Here is a 21,279-nt window from a genome sequence, read left to right as displayed (position 1 = left end):
TGTGTTTGATTCTGTGTAGTACAGGAGTTGTTTTTATTTTGGTAAATTTTTTGTGAATATTCCTACGAAGAAAAGATAACATTGAAAACGAAACCAAATATTATTATAGGAAAAACTATTGTGGACAGTGGAAAAAGCTAACCAAGAAATATTACTCATCTATTTAAGCAAAAAATTATTGTTTTCCTTGCTTACTTTCAGGTAGCGATAAAGCTTGGACGGATATAGAACTCATCGATCTAGAGCATTTCAAGTTCGAAGATAAAGAGACAGGAAGATTCCAATAGCCATATTCTTAATTTCATAGATTGGGATCAACTAAGATTATTGCTAAATTAGATTTTGATTATTGGTTACATATACAGAGGCTTAATAAAATGTGTTGAAGAACAGGTATATATTGTCAAAAATTATTAACTGTATTAAATTTTGTGGGACATTCGAGTTGCCTCCAGTGGACATGATCATAGTGATAATCGTGGCATACTTTTTGGACTTTTTGGAAGTGAGTTCCGAAGCATACCTTAGTTAAGTGAACAATGTTGCAGCATGGATAAGTTATTGGAAGTGCTAAATACGTTTAAGTTGTTCAGAATATTTTTGAAAATTAAAACATTACAAAGATTTTTGAAGATAATAAAAGTGAATTAGTAGTTTTATGGCAACCATTCCAACAATTCATAATTTCAGCATTGGAGCCGATATAATAATCGGAAATTTGATAAAAACAACATAACTTTCCCAAGCTAACGTTTTTGGAAACAATCTGTTAACTTCAAAATAAAATAATTAACCGTAAACGTTTGTAAACTAATCTTCATTTTTACGTATTTAAGTTCTTCTTAGGAATACTTTATATTTTTCAATTTCATCACTATACACCTATTTTACATCTTAATAATAGATTTCCTGTACTTTCGCTTTCCGAGTAGATACTAAACTTGAAATAAGCAAAATTCTCTGTGGATGTAGCGTACATGTATAAAAAATCTACATAGTGACCTAGATAAAGAATCTAAGGCCGTTATAAATGCAGTGGTAATGTCAGAAATGAGTTCCATCAAACCACATTGTTTACAATATTTCAACCGCGGAATGTTCATTTGCAAACAAATTAAATCAAAAGGTTGAAAATAATAACTGCAACGAAACTATAAAACTGTTCGTATCTTCATAAATAAAATTTTACATAATTTTAGCCTATATTTTTCCTAATAATTATCAGAATACGGACATTTACAAGGAACGTCAAAAAATTCTACGTTTCTTAACATTTTGTAAAATGCCGCAATTAGGTCGAAACATCAAAAGTATTTTCTATAAAAAAATACATTATTTATTCAGAGACACTCAAGAGTGAATCAAAAATATTCAACCACGAAAGTATATAAAATATGCATAATATCGCATTGATATTATAAAATATAACACATCATATTATATAACTTGATTTGGATTGTTTATTATTTCTCGACAGGAAGCACCAGACTGTGTAATTAATTAGATAGAATAATTGTATTTTCGTACATAATTAAAGTGTCAAATAATTTTTAAATAAAAGAATTATGTGTATAATTACTGCTACTATCTTTTAAATGAAGGAATTTTGTTTTTAATTACTAAATTTGATTAACATAAAGGTCATATCGTAGACTGAAACTCATTTGAGAATGCTAGCCAATGATTTGCAATGAAAATAATTCAACGTAATATTAAGAGATTTGAAATTTAATCTTCATTACAGTCGCTCAAAAACAGGAATACTCTTCCTGAAGTAGTAGCTAACAAAAAAACAAAGTAATCGTTATGTGATCACCAGGGTATACTAGGCCTTGCCAAAAAAGATCCAGGACTTAGAAAATCTAAAAGATTCATTATCGTATCCGCTAAGAAGTCTAGAAACGACATTAAGCTTGTGGTCGTGTTGACTGGACACGGCCCCATCAAATACAACCTTAAGACGAGAGGTATAGTAGAGCACAACTGCAGGTTCGTCGAGCAAACTATAGATTCAACAGAGCATCTACTCTGCGGATGTCCTGTCCATTTCAGGCTTAAGACACTCAAAGTAGTACTGCTAAAACCTTGGGAATTGGCACAAAAAATCTCCTATTAGAGGATACTATATATTTTAGAGGAAGAACAACGAAATGCAGAGTCACGCATCAAATATTTTTTTAAGTATGTGTGCCGAGCAACTGAAAAACTAATACGACGCAAATATTTTACATGTACAAAGTAATATTTTTCAAATAGATATTCGATCTGAATATCGAAAAATAAACTATTGAGATATATCGCCGTTCCGGAACAACAGTGCCGTAAATGTTACAACCTCAGGAGACCAAGAAAACAACTTACAGAATTTAATGTTATATGGAGAGCATGTAAAATATATTCTCCAATTTTCCAAGGATTACGATTTAATCGCCCCAATTTCAATCCCTACGTGCAGATACGTCTTTGTTTATCTTAAAAGCAAGCTGTTTAAATTAAAGTGGAACTTAATCCAATCTTTTGTAACAAGTGACACGAAAAACAACAACTATCATGTCACTTTTGAGCGCAACTGAACCATGTAGCGTTGTTTCATTGAACAAAGGTAACAACATCCTATATTTCGCCTATGACTACAAGAACGTCCATATTTTCCTGTGTTTCTTATATAGTCTAAAGACGTATTTCGATTTGACATATTTTGCAGTTACATCATTGTGCTTCCGTAACAGCGATATGATCGGGGCAACTTTTGACGTGACACATTTAGTTATACAATTTTATTTCACAAAATGAATATTGTTAAATATTGTTAAGAACTAGACATTAATAAAAAACTAAGATATTCTCTAGAGAGGATAAATAGTTTCAAATTACCTAGCTAACATTCTTAATATGAATTCTCGTTCAGGTAACTGTTGGTCTGTAATTCATCAGGAATTTGCGTTTAATCAAGCATGTGATATCGTTATATGTATCATTATGAATCTCATGTCTATTCGAACGAAGGAAATTAGTTCTTTGTAACAATGATTGCACTGACTTGTAAATATACTCTCTTGACGTCTTACCAATATCTACGTTACAAATGGTTCATTTTAACTGTGTCTATTTGTTATTTTTTTTAACTGTAAAATAATACATTTTGTTTGGACCTCGTATCATTTATATATTGATAGTTAACTGTAAGTCATCACACCTAAGAACCAAAGTTGATGAGACGAAATAATTTCAATCTTTCTGTTGTGATGTTGATGTCCATAATCACAGTTTTTAGCAAATATTGGCCCGCACCATAATCCAAGACATGAATGCCACTACGCGCGAGGACACGCGAGAGCTTACGAGGTCATATGCTTCAAGTGGGTCTCCAACTCTCCGAGAGGTGAAAACAGTTGTTTACTATCTCTGTTAGAGTGCCCCATGTTTGTAATTATTGGATGCCCTGAAAAATGTGCCCGGGAATTTTAAAGGTAAGTCCCATTTTATTTATCTTTATTCACGTTGAGAAATTTTAGAGCAATTGATTATCATAAAATTAGAAAAGCTTATTTACGTTTTATAAATTTACCGTTAGAGCAAGAAATTTTTTTGAAGTTAACGGACTATGTATTAAATTCGAAATTTTAGGTACTTTCGGATCTTAAAACATTTAATATTCATAAACGCTCGTCGAAGGTTGTCATATGGGTTAGTATGAAATGAAATGCGTTTTATAGAATATAAGTTGTTTTCTAAAATTTTAATTTGATAATATTATAGCAACAACGGAATAATTATTGAAAAAAAAACAATAAGTTCATTGATATTTAAATATTGATATTTCTTAGTAACAGATTGTTGAAAATATCAGGAATTTGGTTTGTAGGTTACAATCACGTCATCATCGTTAGATAGAATAAATATATCCACGCAATTTACTTATAAAAATATATTTTCCTGAATTAGAAATTCCTCGTAAATTTCTTGATAGGTGTTAAATTTTTTTATATAATGAAATGTAGTTCATCCGTAAAATGTACAGGTAACTCTGTATAGAGAAGAAGAATGAGTTAAAAGGAGGCCACGATATTACTATTATTGCAGGTGCACATATATATATATATATATATATATATATATATATATAAACTTTTTTATTTTGGGATTGTGGCAATCAAACACCAAAGTACTTTTTTAATACGTATTCTGAGCTTTCGAATATTTATGAATTTATGAAATTATAGCACAATGTAATAATATTTTATATGCATAAAAGTATTATTAAAAATAACTTACATTAATTAATAGAGAATTGGGGCATCTCGAAATTTTGTTTAAATTATTAATTTCATGCGATTCAAATTACATTATCAAAATGAATCTTAACATAAATATGGAGTTAGTTGATTCTTGCTGCTATTCAATTGTTTTATGAATTATATATTACATTTCATAGGTTAGATTATGAATGACATAGCTAGAATAAAAAAAAATTTATGAACTTCATACTACATTTTTATTAGGTTTTCTAATAAGTTGTGTCATTCTAATAGCGGGTTTTTCTCCCTCTGCTGCAACGAAGTGCTTTAACCCTCTCAGACATCGAAGAAATCATATTTTGAACGTGATCCACCGGCATACGTGATATTCTTCACGAAGAGCAATTCGGAGGTAATTTAAATTACCAGGAAGAGAATGACGATGTCTAACACGCCTCCCTAAATTATCCCTTAAATGCTCTATGAAATTCAGATCGTACAAGCCAGTCCAGAACAATGATTCTAATTTGCTCCAAGTATTCGATAACAATTCTGGCGGTATGTAGACGAACATTATACAGCAACAAAATAAATGGGTCCCCAATAAATTATATAATACCTTTATGAGCACTTCCTGGATATACTTCCGAGCAGTCAGATTCTCATTATCAACAAAAATCAGTTTAGTTGGGGCGTGGAAATAAATTACACCCAAACCATAACAGATCAACGTACAGAAAGCCGTGATTCGCAGAGAGTACATTGAGCAAATTGCTCCCGTGATCGTATCCACACTCTGTCTCGATCGTTTAAGTGATATACACCAAATCGAACCTCATTCCTAATTAAAACAGTTGCTCTACAATGTAATGAGAATGCTGCTTCTCAAATAATCGCCTTTCTCCATGATACCTTTCCAGAAGTTGGAACCTTATCACGGGTCGCGTTGATATAATTCGATACTCCCTCAGTCTCCGCCCTATTGTGTCTAATATTACAAGCGCTACTGTCCCTAACATCAGAGCTGTTAATTGATGTGCTCTAAATATGACAGCGTGAGAAATCTCTTGTTGCTGTTGTTGCCTTCGGTCGCCCACTGCCAGTCCTCTAAACATAGCTATCAGTCTCACGGAACTGTCGAAGTGCATCGTGAATGGTATACTTCGCTACTTCACTATTTTCTGCAATGTATCGTATGCTTCGGCCTTCTCTCACTAAGGCATCAGATCGGATTTTGTCTACATTCAAAAGAACCATTACTCTAGACCAACACACTTCTTATAATGGCAAAAGAAGAAGAAGGCTTCATTAATAAATTAAAGATGTTGATGTGCGAAAGCCTACTTATAATTTAAAATAGTCCTGATAGGTAAATCATCTGCTGAAGAGATTCGTTCAATGGACATACAACCTACTGACAATTAGCGAAAAATATGTTGAATTTATATAGGTTACATGTGAACATTGTATATAAGAAAACTAAATAAAAATATTATTACATAAATTAACTGAAAATTGTGGTAAGGAATTTTTCAATATGAAATAAATAATTCATTTAGTTTACAAATTAGCGTTCGAAATGGTCGTTAGGAATAACGTTTTAATAAATTATTTATTTTTTTAATATCTCAATTATTACGCATTTTTATATGTTTTCTTGGATAGACGGTCTTGAATCTAGCATATATAGAGAAGCCCGTTAAGTAATAAAGTAATTTATATTGACATGGCCATAGCATTGGACTTGTATATGGTAAATAAACCATATAAAAACTGAAGAATTACGAGAATATCCTCAAACAAATTGTAAAACAGAAAAACTGAAGATTTATTCTACTGATATGAAGGAAAGATAAGTTGATACCCAAATCCAAAATTATCTCATATTATATATACAAATAATTTATCCATATTTATTATTCGAATTATATAAGTTTCTATCACTAAATCCATTACTCTAATAAGAAAAATAAAATAAGAATTGAGAGACATAACAATTAAAATAGTTAAAAGTAAGTCTTCAGTATTATTCAGTGACGAAAAAGAATGAAGTTTGGTATATAGGTTGAGCTGGAGAAGAGGATTCAAAATTTGGAACCATTCATTGCGGAAATAAAAAGGAGCAGAGTCACGAAAAAGTTATTCTATTGGACAAAAAAAGGCATTGAAACGAAGAAATTCCATAATTTGAGAAGGAATTGCTTAAAATGACACCTAGAACGAGCTAAACCGAACCTAACTTATCCTAATCTAACCTAACCTTAGCTAACTTAACTCAACCTAACATAACTTAATCTAACCTGACTTAACCTAACTTAACTTAACCTTGTTTAACCTAGCCAAAACTAAACTAATCTGACTTGAAAATTTGTTTTTTTCTTATTATATATATATATATATATATATATATATATATATATATATATATATATATATATGTATATAGTTTTTTTCTTAGTTCTTAGTTCTTAGTTCTCAGACCACTTTAGAACACCAGAGTACATTATAATTGTCAAATTGGTATAGCTCCGACCCCAGCTGTCTCCACACTTCCACTGATTTCGTATTTTGAGTCCTCACTTCCAATCCATCTCACATACAAAAAAAAATCCCCACTACCATCCGTCACCGGCATAATACTCGATAACTTTTTTAACATATGAAGAAAATTGATAACCTAATATTGAAACAACAATTTATTGATACAGGTACACATGAAATAAAATCAGAGTGGATAGAAAATTTAAATGACTGAAATACCAAATGAAATTTTATCTTCAGTTTCCAACTTTACAAAAAATATTTCTAATGACTAAGAATTACTTATGCAATATTTAATGCATCACCAGTCATTCAAATTACGAAACAAGAAATAAAATAAGATCTAATTGTAATATTTTCGAAATAATTAGAGAACAAAAAATTTGAAAATTGTCATTATGAGATCACAAATCCATGATAAAGAAATAATTAAATTTGTAAATGAGACAACAATCAAAAACAAAATAATTCTTATTCGGTCTTGGAAACAATCACTTTTTATTAATGCAAAACAATTAAAAATTCATAATGCCAAACACCAAATTTACATAAACCTAACATACCTATTCGATCAATTGCATTAAGTATTCAAACTTCTTTTACCTCTATTAAATATTCGAAAAACAAAACGAATTGCAAAAACATGGGATTTTGAAGGAAGAAGAAAATATCTAATATTATCGCGTTATAATAAAGTAATTCATAATTCAAAAAACGTTCAATATTCATTTTTGAAAAAATATAAAAACTCGTCGAACAGTTTTTTAATTCCGCGTCTTTTGACATAAGACTAAAAATTAAATGTCAAATTTGTCAAAGTTATCACGTCATTAATATTTAATGGAAAGCAGCTCTTCCATACGATTATGTACCAATTTTCGTACAGCTTTTAATTTACCGCGAAGGAAATAACGACCAATGAATCTTTACGATTCTCACCCAAAAAGTAAAATTTTTTGGGAGTTGTGTGTGTGCCATATATGTAATATGTACTTCTATATGTAGAGTTTCTATAAGTGGAAGCTGTTCCGACTAATGAAGACAGAATAGCAACGAGTTCTCTATCCTTCGAGGTTCCAGCTCGGTTCTGCGCATTCTCAAGCATGCGCAGTATAGATAAAGTGTCTCGAACGAGAGATATAATGATTATTGTCGGCACCGGGACGTTTTTATGGACCTTTCTTCCTAAACCAACTGTCCATATAGGAGTATTACATATATGTTGTGTGCATTGTCTGAATCCAGTGGGGATTTTCCCCTGCCCAATAGCGACAATTGTGTCGATTTACTTAAACTTCTTCGTCTAAAAATACTGCACTATTTAAAAAAATTTTATTTTCATCACAATGCCTGATAAAAATTTTACAAAATCCCAAACGTCTGTCTGGCTCATCTCCTGAGAGTTTGTGTTTGATTGCAGTTTATCTTTCTTCTAAAACTTTACTACAAATGACTTACACTTTGTTTTAAGACTATTTATAAATATCTAGCTTTGAATCGTTGCTTCTTCCTGGTGTTACAGATTTCGGAGCATGCCTCACGCTTCCCATTTCATTCAACTTTGCAACAACTCTGCTACTGTGCTCCTAGCTCCTCGTTCGATTAAAGAAGCCATCATAATAAGATTGGTATGACGCCAATTGTAAAAGTTTCACTGACAAACAGTTGTTCTATGGAAAAAATCGGAAAAATCGATAAAAACTACTAGGTTTCAATTCTTTTAATTATGTATTTTATTTTCATGAACTCAAAATTTATTAATTCTCTCAGTTTTTCTTGTGTCGGGTTTTGCATTTTTTTCAAATTTTTGTGCATTACTTTATAATAACTCTATATACTTTGTGTATATAAATATTTTCATCACAAAGTTGTACAAATATTTAATATCGATCGTCTTCATAAAAATTCAATGATTATGTCTTCAATATAACTGAAACAACTAGGTATAAGTATGATCTTGAAACGTTGTTAAAAGGTATCATGCACATTACGACAGAAATAAATTAATTACCTTCAAACAAGTTTTATTGAAATTTTTCATATAACGTATTTTTGAGCCTTGTCCATATATGTAAGAAACAAGCTCATATCGTATTTCTTTTTTACAGATTTATGACACAGGAGGACGATAATAGTGATCAGTAACAATGTCACAGACATCAGTGGATAATTTTGTTACAGTCGTATCGGTTGGAACTAGAGAAAAACCCGGAAGTAATGAAGACATCAATTTTGATTCCAGTGGTTCAGGATATGTAACAGTGTTAACCATTGGCGATGAAGAAAATAAAAAAAATATAAAAGATGTAACAGAGGAAGTGATAGTGTATAGGTTACCTGGGGAGAGATTGGGATTTGGACTAAAATTTGAAGGAGGTACTAAAGCTAGTGAATATGTGAAACGTCTATTTATTCAGTCGTGTGCAGCAGATAGTCCAGCTTCTAGAGTAAAAAGTTCATGGGGAAAACTAACAGAGGGGGACGAAGTTTTAGATATCGATTCAGTTCCAGTTAATACTATGACAAGAATAGATTGTGTGAGATGCTTGAAAGATTCAAATGTGGCCATAAAGCTATTAGTGCGGCACACATATGACCAAGAAAACAAAAACAATATAGAAAACTCACCTTTAATCATTAGTGCGGAAGAAAAAAGGGTTCCTCCTCCTCCCCCTCCAGTCCCCCCAAGAAAAATATCGAGAAAACTACATAAAAATCTAAACAATAATATTAATAAAGAACCCACACAAGAAATTGAAAATAATAATACAATTAATAGAAATACAGAAACTAATAAACAAAAGAAGTTGCAATCACCTAGAGGTAGCGTCCGTTCTTATAACTCGCCAGATATTGCAAGAAGGGATAGACGATTTTCTGATGGCAGTCTCGGACCACCGGATGCTGAAGTTTATGTTGATCTTTTTCTTCAAGAATCAACACAAAGTTTAAGCGAATCTGATGATACAGGTAGTACTATTTCCACGGTAATCGATAGGTTTCCCACAACTACTCCTTCTAGTATTTCTGGAAGTTTACCATCCACTCCAACGGCATTACAAAAACATCTGGATATATCTAATATTAGCGTATACGAGGATGAAGATTTTTCAATTCTTGGTAAAAGTTTCGGAAAACCAATCCCACTACCTAGAGAAGAAAACAATAATATTATACTTGATGATATTAACCCCTTAAGTTTCCAAGATGCACCTTTGAGCTATGGTAATGAAAGTACAAAAATAATCGTCCCTGACGAAATCGACACTGCTAAAGAAGAACCAATTATATCCGAAGAGAATAAACTAATGTCAAAGAAGCCGCCAGTACCACCAAGGTCCAAAGACACACGCCTCTCTTCGGAGGAAAATAGAAAACATTTGGATGGTCTCCCAAGATTGGTAGACAAGCATTTTTCTTCAGAAGAAAGTAAAAAAGAGTTACAGGAACTTCCAAAGTTGATAGAGACGCGTCTTTCTTCAGAAAAAAGTAACAAACAATTGGATAATCTCCCCAAGTTTGTAGAAAAACATCTTTCTTCAGAAGATATAGAGGACCTCTCCGGGCTATCAGACAGTTGTTTTTCTTCAGAAAAAAGTGAAAAACAATTAGAAAACCTTCCACGGTTAATAGACTTTCTACCTAAATCAGTCAACGGTAATAAAGAGGACAGTCCAACCGAAATAATGAAAATGTTCTTAGAAAATGAACGTTATAAAGCAGATTTCGAATATTTTGATAAAGAAGCTGATAACGTGGATACTTATAATAATAGCGTCGATTTGTATAGTTCAAAATGGAGCTTATCTTCACAATTAGCAACCATAGGCGAGGTTGAGGAAGAAGGAAGTTCGGAATTCAATTTTACCAGGTATGTATTAGTATGAATAACTAGATAAGGATAACGAATAGATAAAAACATTATGAAAACATATACGTACATAGTATCAGGTAATACACGGAAAAGTGTAGCAGTTATAGATATTTAAATATATACAAAGATAATTTTTTATATAATTGAATTTAATTTTAAATAAATTCAAGTTAAACGTTAATTGAATGGGTCTTAAAGTAATATTGTTAACAATGCCGTTCGGAAAATTGAAATTAATAATTTGTTTGATTTTAGAAATGTTGGTAAATCCACTCCAGTTGTGATTGTGGAAAACACAGAATCAAACGAAGGAAATCTACAAGAAGATATAGAAACAATTAATAAAGGTATGAATAGGATTTGGATTTTGTTGATTGTTTTATTGAATTTGGATATAGTTTTTTTTTTTAAATTAGCTACAATATTTTTAGTGAGTGATAGGATTCTTGTTCTAAAGTATTAATATTATTTCACATAACATAAAATTGTGTTGTGAGTTGAAAGTTAGACACGAATATTGAAAACTTTAATTTAAAAATTATTCTCTATTCTATAAATTTCTATATTTATTCATTACTTCGTAGACGTTTTTTGTATGTTTTTGTTGTGGTATGGTCTTGATTTTAGATCTGTTTTAATTGAAAATTAGTTTTAAACAGATGAACATCTTAATGCATATGTTTATTTTATATAAATATTTAAAGAAAATATTATTAACATTTGTTTATTCAATATTTCGGGATTTTCTTTAAGGGAAAATTTATACTCTTCTTTATTATTTCTCCTAATCTAACTAACTTTCGTCAGAGGATCAAAATAGCTCGCGGTATTTACGGCAAATTTGTATGTATGTAAATTGGTCACCAAGGTAATCCCTTTACCTGCATTTCGAATAGGGTCACTACTAATGACTTGTAAATTCATCGTAGCGTTTTCTACCTAGCTGCATTTCTAGATACGTGGTTAATGGTTATTGGGTTATATAAATCTCCAATCTGAAATAAACAATTTCTTGTCAATTTGCTTTCATTCATTACTATTTCTACCTTGGACCGCAGTGAATCATAATGAAAAATGAAAAAAGTTTAATTGTTTGCGAAAATTTTACAAATTTTCAAAAGACAGGGTAGTTGTGTTGAGGTACTGCTAAAGAAAGCTGGATTGTATAGCAAGGATCTACATTATTAAAACGGAGAACCTGATATCCAGAAGGGAAAACGCGCACAATCACGGAAAATTTTAAGTGCATACAAGAGAAGATATTAGTAAAATACTTTCAGAAATAATTTGTAGAGCAACCAATTCTCACCACCGCAGACGGCGAAACTCTGTTTACCCAATAACCATTTGTTTTACTTTTTGGTTCCGATATAGAAATCCGGTAACCAATTTACCTATAGGGATTAAATCAATCAATCAATCAATCAATTAGTGGAGCAGGTAATCTTGGCAATGACTTTACCACTAATCAAATTTTATTGTGAGCAGGGTCGGGTTAAGATTTATAAGGCCCCCAAGCCCCTAGCTTAATCCGGCCCTGATTGTGGGGCTAGAATATATGACATAATCCTAAATTACTTCAATCAATATTTCAAACTATAACCATCATTGTATTTATCAAAAGTCTGAATTTTTACTGTGACTTGGTTTTTTTATGCACAATTATACAATTTTTTATGGAAAAAGTATAGTTAAATTATAGTGTTAAATATAGATGATTCAAATAAACCTATTGGAAGATCAAACTTATCGAGTCAAATAAATGAAATAATATAGCGGATACAAAATAATCTTATTATAATGAAATTATTATTATACTGTACAATTCCCGTTACAACATCGTTAGCTTAGCAATATAGTGGTTACGTCAATCTTCAAATTTCTAGACCTACATACCGTACAGCCCATAAAATATTAAAACATGGGATTACGTAAATCTTAATATTCATTCATAAATCATAATTATATTTTTTCCAGTGTGTAGCTACTTATATTTTCCTGATATGCACTACTAATTGGTTTATTCAGTTACAATTTTTGTATAGTATAATTCATGGCACAAAAATTTCGCTATGGAGCGATAGAAGGTGTATAAAATACGTACGTAAGAGTGGTAATATCTTTTGTTTTCCACAGACTTCTTCTTTATAGTTTATAACGGTATATGTATACTATCAGACAAAAGTTTTAGACCACCCTATAGTTTGCGTGATACACAACAAATAAAAACAATAGGATTGATTTTGATAATTATATTTTGAAGAACATATATCAATAAGAATATAGTAATAATGAAACTACAGTCTATAATTCTTACATGTTTAAATTTTCGATTCATCGATAATTCTATTATTTTGGTGCACAATTTTGGCATTCTCTATAACAATTTCGACAAATAATCGTCGTCTATTTGGTTCCTTTCGATCCCTCTCAATACATTCTTCCTTTCCACATTTTTAAATACTCTTCGCACAGCTTCGTTGAATACTTGGGATTGTTGTCATTTTGGAAGATACATTTTCTGCCGATCTGGCGATGGCCAGAACGTACTACATTTTCCTTTAATATTTTTTTATAGCAGGCCTTCAGTCGCCACTGTTCTCTCAGACCCACAACGTCAAATATTTTATTGATTTCTTTGAGCGAATCATATATAGGTGAATGTATTAAACCTAGAGACTGTATTATATGAAACTATCCTCTTCGAAATGAATGAAACAAACACGCCCTAAAATAAATCAGGGGTATCAAATCTAAGTATATCCAACCAGACTGAAACCGTGAACCGTTTTTGTTGATAAGTCTACAAGTATATAGGCAACGACATAAAATAAATATCATTATTGGAAAAAAAAATAGAAATTGTGTGTTTTAATTTGTGATTTACGACATTAATTTACCATATTTTAAATTATATAGAAAGTATATAGAAAGTCCACTACATATATTAGATCTTTATTTTCTGTCTATCGAACCTGATTTTTCAAAGCCAAGCCTTTCTTTAAGGATTTTAAGACCCTTCTGGCGGATTTTTGTTCATAGTTATTGCAATTTCTTGCAAAAACAAAACAAAAAAGTACGTCTTTTTCAAAATGATGTGGGTCATAATTTTATTAATATAATATTCATCTATGTGTATTATAATGTTATTTTTTTTTCTACTCAGAGTTTATCCTGATGAATTTGACACACGTTACATTTTCACATTTTACTAAAGATATACAACTCTCAATTAATATTTCAAATTCACTATTTACAAATTATTTCTGTCGTCAGTTTAAAAATTAATACTTAACTCTCCCGCCTTCAATATTTATTTTATAAAAATCTTTTTTGGAAATTTCGATTTTGATAATTTTCCTTGGCCTTCACTAGAATTTCAACATTCTAATATGTTCTATTAAGTATAGGGTAGAAATATGTGCTTTCTTGATCATATTTTAGATTATATACTGTTATTCACACAATCTTATGCTAGATATCAAAATTCGAATAATTCGTTACTCAGACTGCCCATAAAACTGGTTAAAGATTTTTCATTTTATCAAATGTTAAACAAATAATCTCATGATAAATGAATAAAATAGTTGCTACTAAACTACCGATGCTCATCTAATTCAATGCTGGTGAAGGTTGCACCCAAAGACGCATTGTTTTTAATATAATTTTATTACCTTGATACTAGGTATTGTTATTAAAAAAATACTGTGAATTTATATATATACTTATATAAACTTTTTTATTCAGATTTATATATAAAACGTTAATAGAAGGTCGTCATTTCATAAAAACAGTTTGAGGTTAATAACCTTTCTAAAATTTACTTATAAATAGCGAAATAATAATGGTAATTGAATGTGTTAATAAACGAAAATCCGCAATTTAATTATAAATATAAAGATAACATAAATAAAATAAATATAATAATGACAGTTAGAAAATCATTTGGAAGAGTAAGAAAAAGAAATTAAGTGGAGCCTTTCATAACACAATATACCGGGAATTAGAAAAGTTTAAAATAATCAAGTTGTAGAAACAGATGTAGAAAATATTGGGACTAACTGCAAATTTGAGATTCATACAAATGGCGAAGCAAACCAGACAATAAATGTGATACTTTTCAGAGATGTTGAGTGGTTAGCTAGTTAAGTAAGTTTTCATATCGTGGAACAAAAAGGGTAACACAATGTACCTCTGGCATCCGAGTGAACCACGACCTATAGAGATGTTACTCAAGAATGTTCATGTTACCAACTCTTGCACGTATAATAATGATATTTGTTAAAGTAAAAGTAATAACATAAATTTGTGAACGACCACAGAATTATTATACTTCAACGTTAAACATTTTTGTAACATTCAGAGGAATTTATTTCAACAAATAGACTGTGTAATTTTCTTAAAACAAGTGAATAAATAACTAAGTTTTGTTTTTATATTGCCAGATAAATTGGCAATTTATGTCATCATTTATTATATGCAAAATAGATTATCTGTGAAATAACTTTAACGTTAGTAAATATTGCATAATATTTAGGTAAACTAGGTTTACAACGATTTTGTTTTATTGCAACAAACAACCTAATTATCAGAAAATGTATCCTTATCACTTATATAAAAATAGAAATGCATGGTTTTTCACAGAAATGTGATGAAACATGTTAAATGAAAATGGAACATACCTAAGAACTAGGAGGACAGGAAAATAATGTTTTTGTAATTCCTTTCAAATATAGTATTAATAAAACTACAGTCTATAATTCGTACATATTTATATTTTTGATTCATCAATGTAATTTGCTTTTATTATTTCGGTGCACAATTTTCGCATTTTCTGTAACAATTTCAACTAACAATCGTCATTTATTTGGTTCCATTCTTTTCTAAAAATATTCCAAATTTGTGAAATGAAACTAGGACATTGCTTTCTGACTCCCCTGTCCCATTTGTTCCAACACAACTCAATTGGGTTGAGGTCATGTGACTGTGATGACCAAATCATCAAATTCAAAACTTTTTTCATTCCAATTTTTCTAAATACTATTTAAAGTGCTCCGAAAAATACTTGGGAAAGTTGTCATGCTGAAAGATAAATTTTCTGCTAATCAGAACGTTCGTTAATATTTTCTCTAGCTCTTTTTCTTCAAAATCCGTTCAATTTTTACCAAATATCCAATTGTCTTACCTCCAAACCATCCTCAAACCATCACTGACCCTGTTTTACAGTCGACATTTGACCTGTCACAAACACACTTCTTTCACCCAAAAACTTCAAACTTTGACTCATAACTCTATAGAACTCTCTCCCACTCTTTAAACGTCCAATTTGTATGCTTTGGTCTACTGAAACCTCTTAATTTTATTTCGACATGTTAAAAGAAGTTTCTTCACTACCACCCTTCCAAAACGATCAATCTCCTTTTCACTGTTGAAGTACTTAGAGGCAGATCCCTAGATTCATTGATCTGAGCTGCTATCTCAGGGCCCGTGAATCGTCGATTACATTTACTGATCAATACAATACTTTATCTTCAGCAGTTGTGGTTTTTCGAAGCCGCCTTGAACGTTTTATATCGCCAAAGCTTCTGATGGTTGCATATTTTTTCTCGTTGTAGTTCACGGTACATCTAGGTATTTTCAATTCGGAACCAATAGTACAATTACCTTTGCCTGGACCTGGGATTAATGATTTCCAACCGCTAGTTTGTTGGTTTGTTGTTTTTATAAAAAACTTACAAGTCTGAGTTTGTAAGAACGGAATCAATTCGTATACGGACTCCACAAAACGATGTCTTGCTCTATTTTATCCATTTTTCCAGAGTTCATCTTGCATTGTCGTATTGCAGTATAACCCGTTTCCGATTGACAAATACTGGATATTTTTCATATCAAATATTGGTTCACTCGATCCATTTGTTCATAATAAACATCTGCATTACCATTTTGCCAAGATTTAAGCACTTCAAAATAAACAAATTCGCGTATGTTCCACACATATAAGCGCCTTTTTGGGATGTAAGTCTGGCATTTTGGATTATCATATCCATTTTGCGTCTTCGATGATTAAGCAATTACAAAACGATTCTATATGGCACCTTGAATCAATACGTTGCATATGTTGGATAGGTTGGTTTTGTTTTCTTCGGACAGATTGTGAGATATCCAAATACCTGCTGTGTTCAAATTTACTCAATGTTCCTGGATAGTAGACAAAGGTGGGTTATTGTTGTTTGAGAGTTCCTCGATTGTCGGACAAATATTTGCTTCCATTTATTCAATAACAGTCAGAGAGATAAAAATTACCGGATCTGACTTTGTGAACCATCTTTACGAACGTATAATGATAAAGAAGGTAAATGTTTTTGGTCTCGTTAATACCCTTGCGAAGCCCAAAAATCGTAAACAAGTAAATAGGGTAAATAGTTTTCTGGTATTTGCCTAACCATTTCATCTCAAACTGCCAAAAAATCTTATTTTAAATTACTAAACACTTCACTCAATAAGTCGTGTAACTAGGAAAAAACACATTTTTTGCCAAAATCGATTTTATTCATCAATATAATCTCTTTCAAGAGAAATACAATCATTACAACGCTTCTCTTTCTCTAACTTCTCGATGCCGTTCTTGTAGAAGGATTTGTCTTTTACATCAAAATAGGCTTCAGTTTCAGCAATTTCTTCTTCTGAATATGACACAGTAGTGACTAGGGAACAGTTCTAGACTTATACAGGGAATGAGAAAGCTAGTCGAAGTGTAATTCGTTCAAATTATCCATAGTTGCCATCGACATGTGCATTGTATTGGTGAAATGTGATGGATCCATGTTTCCAAAAAATTTGATTTATTATTCTTTTGGTCAAATGTTCATGCATACACGCTGCCTTCTGATATCTTTACAGTCTCAGCTATCTCGCGCAATTTCCATTTACTATTAGATATAACTAATTTGCGGACTTTTTTGTTGTTTTCTGGAATAACCACGTCATTTGGACGACCAGAACGGTCATCATCATCTGTGTCTGTAGACCACGGTTAAATTCAGCAAACAAATAACAAATGGTTTTTTTCCATAGAGCAGAGTATGGATAACACTTTTTAAGCCATTGCTGAGCTTGTACATTATTTTTTTTTTCATCAAGAAGCAATGATAAGTTAATATACGATATTGTTTTGAATCCATTGTTCTGAAAATAACATAATGCTATTATTTTTTTCTGACTAATCGAAATGTCATGAAATTTCACACGTAGTCTTTTAAAAATTGGTACCTCATAAATGTCACATGTGTTTGATGTTGGCAGCGCAACGACTTTTTCAGTGATGTTAAAGAAGTGATCAAGTCACTATTACCTTAAAATGTCTGACACTACTTCGAAGTATTAATGATATTAATGAAACTATCAATATGAATATTTTATAGAATGTTTTAACGACGTGTCCATGGAATGTACTGATTAATTGAGACTTTTAAATCAATTGAAAGAAATTTTTCATAGGAAAATTGTTACAAATATCGTCTCCAATGAACCGACAAAGCCGGAAACGTTAATTATGCATTAATTACCAAATTAAAGACTAACTTTGAATTGATTGTAATTATTAGAAACTAGATTGAACAAATATAGTCGTATTTGCTTCACACAGTAAAAACAGTTACTTAACAGGTATTTTGTTTACATTACCGATACAGGATGTCCAAATGAATATATTTAGTAGATAAGGGAATTTTTCTTATACATAAAAATCAACAGAAATCAAAAATGGAATATTTCATTCGAAATAAATGAAAAATTTAATTAATAGAACAATATACTGCTAATAAATGAAAATGTAATCGATACCAAGCAATGATTAGACTTTTGAATTATATTTTTAAACAACTGTTTGAATTCATTAATGCAAGAACGACATACCCAGAAAAATATCAGTTTAATCAGTAAATGAAGCTAAAAACATCTAGTTGGAATTCTTTGGCAACACATAAATTTTCACTCCTTCAAGTCCTACTATTTTCATAAATTATTTATAGTATGGGACTGATTCTTTAGGGTTTCACCTCGGAATTTGAGATAATAAGCTGGAAACTCGTATACAGCTTCATTTTGGTGTTACTCGAGGTCAAAGGTCACGAAAATCGATTTTTTGCAATTATCTCCGTTTCTATTGCCCCAATGATGATAGCACCTATTATCAAAATTATAGAGCATAAAATTTGCGACAAATTTTGTTGAAAACATTTTTTCATACAGTCAACCGTTTTTGAGATAGAGAGCGGAGAGCACCCAGCGCTCAGGCATATATACTGTAATACAAGGTCAACCGTGAATCTCGGTGAATAATACCTTGTATACAGTTACTAAATCATTACAATATTATCAACAATAAATAATTTATATTATTTATTAGTTAATACATTATATTGAATAATTTTATATATATATATATATATATAATAATTTCATTTAATTTTATTCGATAATAGATTGTAAATAGAAATAAATCAAGTAAATATAATTTAAGTTGATTTTTATTTAGTAGCTGTACTTTTGTTACAATTAAAATTAAAATTAAATGTGTGTGTGTCACGAAAAGATATAATAGTAAACGATCCTACTTTTTTAGTAATTACGATATCAGTTAAGTATTTTTGTTGAAGTCTTGCTAAGATAGTCTTGTCATCTGGTACATACTCCGTAAGAAGATCCTTGAGCTCTTTTAATGTAAATTGCGAATCTTCATGATTTTCTTTGTAACAAAAAATCTCTTTCATTGCTTGAGTAACTTGATTTTCTTTACGAGGCTTATTCTCAGTAGATGGTGTTCGATTCAAAAAATGAGTATAGCAAACGGTATGGTATTTTGCTTCAGCTGCAACCAAGTCGATTTCATGAAGTACACGATCTTTCACTAATTCTCCTAAGGAATACTTTCGTTATTCTGCTCTTTTAATAACATTGTCTTTGAATTCCAGAGTACTTACGCTACTGATTGTTCGTCGATACTTTTCTTTTTTTCTTAACTCTGCTACTACGTCAGCTGTTTGACCACAAAATAAACACAGTGTTTTAAAATCAAACACCTCATTCCTTTTTTTACGAGGTACACTGGATGATGGTAAAGGTCCACCTTCTTCTAGTCGTCGTTTTAATGCTGATATAGAATTTTTACTGATGTATACTTTCCGACACTCGACATACACATTCACAGAGATTAAAGTATTTAAGAAATCTATGTGACTATCATTTCTTTCGATACTTGCAGTTTTTAAAGTTTTCAAGCCACGCACTACATTCTCACAGAATCACCTTCAGTTAGAGACTTCCCACAAAGAAAACACAAATCAGCCATAATTATCAAAATTGTATGTCCGTCGTTGCTGAGATCTTATAACCAACTAAAAAATTCAGTCAATAGAAAGTAGTCCCTTGAAAAAGAAATAAGTCTCCACATAACAACTGAACATCTGCCACAGGAACTGTCCGTCTTCCCAGTTATAATCTCAATAGAAAAATAAGATCATACATTTTAAACTTTAAAATCTGTAATTTTTAAAATTTAAAGAGCAAATACTTAATATTTTTTTCTATTTATAATCTATATATATATGTATAAAAAATTATTTAATACAATGTATCAACTAATAAATAATATAAATTATTTATTGTTGATAATATTGTAATGATTTAGTAACTATATACAAGGTATTATTCACCGAGATTCACGGTTGACCTTGTATTACAGTATATATGCCTGAGCGCTGGATGCTCTCCGCTCTCTATCTCGAAAACGGTTGACTGTATGAAAAAATGTTTCGAACAAAATTTGTCGCAAAATTTTTGTTCTATAATTTTGATAACATCATTGGAGCAATAAAAACGGAGATAATTGCAAAAAACCGATTTTCGTGACCTTTGACCTCGAATAACTTACAACGCAAACACGAGATAATATGAAACTTTTAGAACATCAAAATGAAGCTGTATACGAGTTTCCAGCTTATTATCTCAAATTCCGAGGTTGACCCCTTTTTTTGCCTAAAGTGACTGGGCTATGTGTGAATCTCGTATCAAGTTTCATGATTTCTGCATACTTGTAAACTCATGTAACATCAAATGAATTTTGAATAATAATAATGCGGTCGACATATCATCATTCAATTACACTTATTTCAAATGGGTATCTATAAATTATTCTACTCACTCACGTATGTCATTAACTGTAAATAAATAGTTGACCACAGAGATTCCTTCTGCATGAAAAAAAAAATAATGTCTCTAAGTGAATTTAATCGTTTCTCGAATGCCAGATTGACATCGGGAGTACAATCACAAGCAACTGTGTATTGCATTCGAACGGGAAAAATCATATAGTAACTCACCAGGTTTTTAACTATTCATATCAGAAATTAAGATTCGCACCTTTCTACTTAAAATCATGCATTTCCTCCCCTCTATGCCTTATGTTGAGCATTGTGCGTACTAGATGCACGATTATGTTCATCTGCAATCCGGATATTGTCCAAAAAAAAGGTACCCAAGGAGCTGTGGATGCTAGGAGCGCTGTTAGGTCGAATTTGGGGAAACTTTCCAATTCTTTGTAGCTGTGAAAGACGGAGCTTCCATTTG

General features: G+C 31.1%; 1 protein-coding gene across 1 annotated transcript in view; it reads left to right on the top strand.

Annotated features, from left to right (window-relative positions):
- The first annotated feature begins 3,324 nt into the window (after positions 1-3,324).
- LOC130897799 (uncharacterized) overlaps positions 3,325-21,279 on the top strand; it is a 69,368-nt gene continuing 51,413 nt past the window's right edge. The window contains exons 1-3 of the mRNA XM_057806710.1: positions 3,325-3,470; positions 8,888-10,650; positions 10,909-11,000. Coding sequence (XP_057662693.1) covers positions 8,927-10,650; positions 10,909-11,000 — 1,816 coding nt within the window. The 5' untranslated portion in view covers positions 3,325-3,470; positions 8,888-8,926. The remainder of the gene's footprint in view (positions 3,471-8,887; positions 10,651-10,908; positions 11,001-21,279) is intronic.

Source organism: Diorhabda carinulata, chromosome 1 (genome assembly GCF_026250575.1).
Source record: "Diorhabda carinulata isolate Delta chromosome 1, icDioCari1.1, whole genome shotgun sequence".
Lineage (NCBI taxonomy): Eukaryota > Metazoa > Arthropoda > Insecta > Coleoptera > Chrysomelidae > Diorhabda > Diorhabda carinulata.
This window is presented reverse-complemented; position numbering and strand designations above follow the sequence as displayed.